Here is a 6,911-nt window from a genome sequence, read left to right as displayed (position 1 = left end):
AAAATGGCACCCAAAGGGAAGGGCATTACACAAAAACAACCGACAACGTCATGTTCATCCCTCTCCCACGCCCTGCCATAATGGGACCCAGAACCCACCCCCTTCATTATTGCTCTCTCTCTCTCTCTCTCTCTCTCTCTCTACGCACTTTACCATGGTCCATCACAATGCCTGTACTCCTATACTCATGCCCCCCCCTCCCCCTTTGATGCGACGTTACTTTGCTTTCATATTCCCTTCCCTCCCCTCTTACCCCCTAAACCCTAATCTTTTCTTCCTTAACCACTATTTATTTGGTTATTCCCACACATCACTCTTGCGCTTTTAAGAGAGATGTTTCTACGCTCTTATAACCAATGTTTCGTTTTTCTCTTCAACCAACGTGTGGCTAACGTCCTTATTTGTACAATGTCTGGCTCTAATACCATTTGTATTACCCTAAACCTACCGCTAGTAGATATTGTCTGTTTTGTCCCGTTACATATTGTCGTCAACCTCACGGTTTTAAAACGCTTCTACTAGAAAGAGAGGTTTCTACACCCTTATCAGAAATGTTTCGTTCCTCTCTCCAACTAATGTGGGATCTCACAATCTACCCCTCCTTAGATGCTAGCGTCCTTGCTGGCACAACGTCCGGTGTCTGCCTCTAATATCACTTGTAACAGCTCAAGGCCATCCCTAGCATATATCGTTTGTTTTGGCTTGTACATATCGCCGTCAAAACACGTCTACTAGAGAGATGAGAGGTTTCCACGCATTTATAAGAAATGTTTCGTACCCCAAAACGCATCTACCAGAAAGAGGAGAGGTTTCCACATCCTTATAAAGAATACTTCGTTCTCCTCTCCAACCGGTGTGAGATCTCATAATCCACCCCTCTTGGGGGCTTAGGGTTCTTGTTGGCACACCGCCCAGTGCCTATCTTTGATACCATTTGTAACAACCAAGCCCACAACTAACAGATAGTGTCCACTTTGGCCGTTAGGTATTGTCATCCGCCTCACGGTTTTAAAACACATATGCTAGGATAAATAATGTATAAATCTTTAAACTTTAAATTATGACTCAAACAATAAGTTTTAGATACAAAATTCAAAGTTTGAATAAACGTACTGGATAGTGTTAAATTTATATATAATGCTCGACTGTTATATTATGATTTAATTTATTTGTTGTACCTAAGAAGTAGGTCTTTGCATAGAGGAAGTATTTTGGACATTAATGTAGTAAGTTAGGTGTTGAAATTGATTAATGAAGAATGAATTATGGTAGAAAAAAAAACGTAAACTTGTGGTGGGAAAATATCGAACATTTAAATTTCAAATGTATAAATTATAATATTTTAAAGTATTAAGGACCAAAGTGAGTGAAATAGGTAGGAAAGTTCATTTATGACTTTTATTATTATTTACAAAAAAAAAAAAAAAAAAAAAAAAAAAAAAAAAAAAAAAAAAAAAAAAAAAAAAAAAAAANAAAAAAAAAAAAAAAAAAAAAAACTCTATATTATCCTCTCAAGTCTCCACCACCAGAATTAACAATATTGTAAATTTTTTTTTTTTACTTTATTATTATTATTATTTACAAATTATTTTGGTTGGAATAATTATTATATGATGTTATTTAATTTATTTGTTTTGTTGTTGTGTAGGTGACCTCGTTCCATTTGTTGGTATATTATAGTGGTCCCATTATATTCAATCCAAACCAAACCATGCATGAAATTACATTATTATTACGTGACGCTCTATTTTTTTCATTAATCATTTAACAATAAAAAAAAATAAAAAATATATATATATATAACTGATAAAATTTAAAATTAGGAGGAACCGGGATTGGAGCAGCACGCTTAGCTCAACCAATGTCTTTTACCTTTGTGTGATGCAATCGATGCCTTTTATTTGTCTCTCTTTCCACGTCTTTGCTTTGGTACTTGTTTTTTCGCTTACCTCTTACTGTTCTATTATTATTATTTTAATTTCAACCCAAATTTGAATTCGTCTGTAATCGTGTCACCTATACAGGTCTCGGTTATATATAATTTGTCCTCACTCATGTGCACATATTTTTTCTGTAGGTTGTTGATATAAATTTTTTTTAGTCAAGACTAATTTGAAGTTTATATGATTGGGTGGTCGAGAAAAAAAATTAATTTAGCTTTAACTTTCACTTTTCACTTTTTATAATATAATGATGATTCAAATAATTGATTATTAATTTAAATTATAATCACAACAACCAATGATTAGCTTAATGATCAATCTTAATCTTCATAATCACTCATTGATGCTTGTAATATTGCTCGTGCTATATCATTAATCACTTTTTAAATTTTTTAATTTCTAATATTTTAACTCCACACTTGTATTATTGGGCTTTATTCGACTTTGGAAAATTAGGCCCAATTGTTATGATGGGCCCATAAACGACGTCGGGCTATTTCTAATGGGCCTAAGAAAAACAAAGAGCCTTATTTATTTATTTATTTATTTATTTATATTAATCACACGAGGAGTGATTAGAAAAATTAAAGAAGCGAGAGCAGAAGGGGACGATTTCCCTCTAAATCCTTCGTAACGCCGCAAGTTGTTCCAAATTTGACGGCCATTAACACGCTCATTCCGCCGCCGGCCAGCTTCTCCTTCGCCGCCCATCTCTTTACCTTCCCCGACGTCGTTTTAGGGACGTTTCCCCTTTTTACTAGAACCACAAGCCCTAACTCAATTCCCTCTTCAATCAACGCCGCTTTCCTAATCCCTTCGCAGATTTTCCTCAGCGATTCCGCGTCGTTTTTGTCATCTCTCTGCATTTCGGCCACGACGGCGATCGTATCGGATATCTTGATGGCGGCGAGGCAGCCGCCTCGGAGATAGGCGGAGAAATTGTTGTAAGCTATGGATTCGATGTAATGAGGATGGATTTCTTGGTTGTTGTTGAGTTTGATAACGTCTGAGCACCGTCCGATCACGAAGAGGAACCGATCTGTGCCTTTGATTACTCCTCTGTCGCCGGTACGGACGAATTTATGGCTTGATTTGTTGCTGAGTTTGCAGTGGAATGTGTCTCTGGTTAGCGATGGATGGCCGAGGTAACCTGAGGCATTACTCGGCGACGAGATCCAAATCTCTCCTTCAACGCCGTCGTCGACTATCTCCCCTGTCTCGCCGTTAACAACCACCACCTCAATCTCCGCCGACGATTCATCCGTCAGCTTTGCACACGGCAACAACTTCCGGTAACTCGGCATCGCCGGGAACCACCGCCGCCGGCCTCCTTCTCCGCCGCTCCACGCCGTCGAAACAAAAGTGCAATTCTCCGCCAAACCGTACGAAGGCGAAACGCAACCCGGGTTCAACCCGACCGTCTTAAACACATCCACAAACTCCTCGACTCCCGACCGGTAAACCGGTTCATTAATCAAAATCAAATTCCTCAAACTGCACAAATCCAAACCCCCACACGGAGGAGTTTCTTCCTTCACCCGCTTGAGGACGAGTGGGAGAGTGAAAGACGGTACGGGAGTACACGTGGCTTTGAAGGTAGTGATGAGGTGGAGCCATGTGATTGGGCGGGTGACAAAGGAGATAGGTGAGGTTAGCACACACGTAGCGCCACTGACGACGGTTAAGAGAAGGAACATGAGGCCACAGTCGTGGTACTGTGGGAGCCATGAGACGATAACGTCGTTTGGGTTTAAGTCGTAGGCCTTTCTCGCCACTCGAACGTTGTGGGCAGCGGCGCCGGCGGTAACCACCACCGGCTTCGGAATTCCGGTGGCTCCTGAGGTGTATTGGATTAGATAAGGCTCCTCTGGCTTACAGCCATAGTATGAGGAATTGGAGTGATAAAAGAAGGGCTGATCTTTACTGGAAATTACTGAAACCACTTGATCGGCCTCCGCCGCCGTGCAAGTTCTTAAAGTCTCCATTGATATCCATTGCACGCCCCGCAACAATAATGCTAACTTCCCGTCTGTCGGGGACAAGGAGAGGTATCTATACCATAATAAATAAAAGATAAAAAGATATTTAATTTTGAATATACATATATCATATTTGACTATTTATTATATGCAAATATGTATTAAAAAAAATTATAATTATATATATATAATTTAATCTTTTATTATAAATAAATATTATGATTAATGATATTCTACTTTGACCTTTTATTACAAATAAATATATGGTATAATATTTAGTATTTTATTACTATTTATCATAGATATTATATATATTTACTCCCTTTCATTTTTTTTTTGTAATTTATTTAATTATTATTTTTGTAATTTATTTGATTATATAATTTTTATTTTTTTAAAATAATTTATAGATTATAAAGAGAGAATTTCACATAATTACGTGTGGTTTCAGCAAATATTCAGCAGATACTCGAACTAAGTTTTACTAATAGTTCAAAACATACCGGAACACGCTAGCGATGTAAGCTTGGTGAGCTATGGCAGCGCGGGGCTTAGTCTGGGAGAGGGCTCTTGCAAGATGGTGACAGTTTTTATTCTCAAAACAAGGGTCGGGCGGGCTGATTGGGACACTCACAAGGCCCGCTCTTTGACAGCCATAGATGAGCTGGACAAGGTCGAGTCCTGGCGAGCACAATACAATTACCGTGTCGCGCCGCCTTACCTGGCGGATCAACTGCTCGGAAATGAACTGAACGGAGTCGTGAAGTTGGCCGTAAGTTAGAAATGAGCCTTCATTCAGGACGTCGGCGGTTCCGTCTTCCGACCAGATGAACGCCGGCTTCGACCGGAACGCCGGAAGGCTCGCCCAAACCGGAAGATACAAGTCAACCACCGGCTGGTCCGGGAATATGGGATCAAAATTCTCGTACGACATTATCTCTTGTCTCTCTTCTTTGCAACTGATTTGCCGCATATTGGCCTACTTATACTTAAAAAAGCGTAGGTAAATTGCTGGTTAGTCCCTTTACTTTGTCTAAATTACAATAAATACTTTTTAACTTTTGGGTTGTTTAAAAGGGCACCAATATTATTTTCATAAATATTTTTAAATTATTCATAAATATTTCATTAAATAAATTAAAAGGGCAAACCCGCTAGAAACGTTTCATTTATGACACATTCTAACTAGAAATGTTCATTTAATCGCAGGGCTGGGTCTTAGCCCTGTTGGATGAAAGTGTCCCATATAGGTTAATTTAGGGAATTGTCATACGTTTATAATCAAAGAATACACTCTCCATTGGTATCCCTGTTGGATGAAAGTGTCCCACATAGGTTAATTTAGGGAATGGTCCTGGGTTTATAATCAAAGAATACACTCTCCATTGGTATGAGGCCTTTCGGGGAAGCCCAAAGCAAAGCCATGAGAGCTGGAGACCATGAGAGCTGGAGAGCTTATGCTCAAAGTGGACAATATCATACCATTGTGGAGGGTCGTGTTCGTGTAACATGATATCAGAGCCATGACGAAAACAGAGAAGCACGATTGTGATTGTAACGAAGTTTTTATTAAATGAATGATTGAGGATAAGGAAGAGAAGGAGTCTAAGATGGGGAAGGAGTATAAAGGGATATACCATAAGAATATGTGATATTGAAATAAAAGGTGCCAACTACAAACAGACGCCATAGGAAATAGAAGAGAACATTATAAAATTATGTGTTTTCAGAATCTGGTTTGTGATAATAACTAAGATGAAGAACAAGCAAACCCTACCGATCTCCCCCCCAATCTGACAAATGAAAACAGCCATATTATCCTCTTATTGGGTGACGTATCATCTTATGTTCATCAAATTTGTATATCATACATGTCCAACAAGTTCGATATCGTCACAAACTTGTCCAACCCAACCCTAAATTGTATGACCCGTCGAGAGTAAGAAGGGCTAGATGGTCGAGAAAGTAATGATTTAGTCTTTTATTCACTTTAACTTGTAATGATTTCATTATTCTACTTGTGTATTTTAAAATTTATCATTCAATATCGGTTGGAGAGGGGAACAAATATTCCTTACAAGGGTGTGGAAACCTCTCCTTAGCAAACGCGTTTTAAAATCCCCAAGTCGATGACGGTCAAAGGGATAATATTTTACCAACGATAGCCTTCAGCTGTTATTTTGACTTGTGCAAGGCAACAACTCCTTCTCACTTGACTTGTGTGGTCGGCCCATTTGTCTTCACTTAGAAACTTTACGTCTCCTACCTGGGACTGGAATTAGTCTGTCCAAAATGGAGCCGTGGACGCACCTAATAGATGGGATAAGACAATGCATGCTGGAAAGGCTTTCGATGTTTCATCATGACAGCTATGCAGCAACTTTACAATGATCAGTAGTAGCTCTGTCTTCACTTAGAACTCTATACCTCTTATCTAGGGACTGGAACTAGTCTACCTAAAACGGAACCGTAGACACACATAATAGACGGGATAAGACAATGCAAGCTCAGAAAGGCTTTCGATGTTTCACAATGACAGCCATGCAGCAACTTTACGAGTGGAATCAAGAGCTCTATAACATGCTGGTGGAGAAACTTAGCAATCCAAACAAAATCGATCTTAAAAAACCCTAAAAGAACATGGGTAGTTAATAATAAGTCTCTTTCTTTCCTTTGTGATGATCCCAATTTAAGCATGAACAAACCCAAACTAATTAAATGATTGTGCCAAAAGTTCCCAAATTGGGCCATGTTTTCATTTGACAACTCTGCGGCCTTCATATCACTCTTTCTTTGTAATATCCCAAAATTAGGTAAAAAGTCATTAAATTTTTAGATTTGGTTTTAAAACTTTCAAAATTGCAAAATTTAATTTATGTTTTCAAAAAAAAAAAAAAAAAAAAAAAAAAANTATATAAGATCGCTCGAGAGACGATGATTTTGAGCTGACTGACATTATCTGGAATTTTGTAAGGATGCATCTTAGAAA

At 38.5% G+C, this 6,911-nt stretch overlaps 1 protein-coding gene across 1 annotated transcript; it reads right to left on the bottom strand.

Annotated features, from left to right (window-relative positions):
* Positions 1-2,527: 2,527 nt before the first annotated feature.
* LOC111805474 (putative fatty-acid--CoA ligase fadD21) lies at positions 2,528-4,895 on the bottom strand. The gene is made up of 2 exons (XM_023690582.1): positions 4,426-4,895; positions 2,528-3,995 (listed from the first exon to the last, which is right to left on the bottom strand). Exons 1-2 carry the CDS (start codon positions 4,893-4,895, stop codon positions 2,528-2,530), a joined length of 1,938 nt encoding a protein of 645 aa, XP_023546350.1.
* Positions 4,896-6,911: the final 2,016 nt, after the last annotated feature.

The sequence above is a fragment of the Cucurbita pepo genome, chromosome LG11 (genome assembly GCF_002806865.2).
Source record: "Cucurbita pepo subsp. pepo cultivar mu-cu-16 chromosome LG11, ASM280686v2, whole genome shotgun sequence".
Taxonomy (NCBI): domain Eukaryota; kingdom Viridiplantae; phylum Streptophyta; class Magnoliopsida; order Cucurbitales; family Cucurbitaceae; genus Cucurbita; species Cucurbita pepo.
Note: the sequence above shows the minus strand (reverse complement) of the source record. Positions and strands in the feature narration are given on the sequence as shown.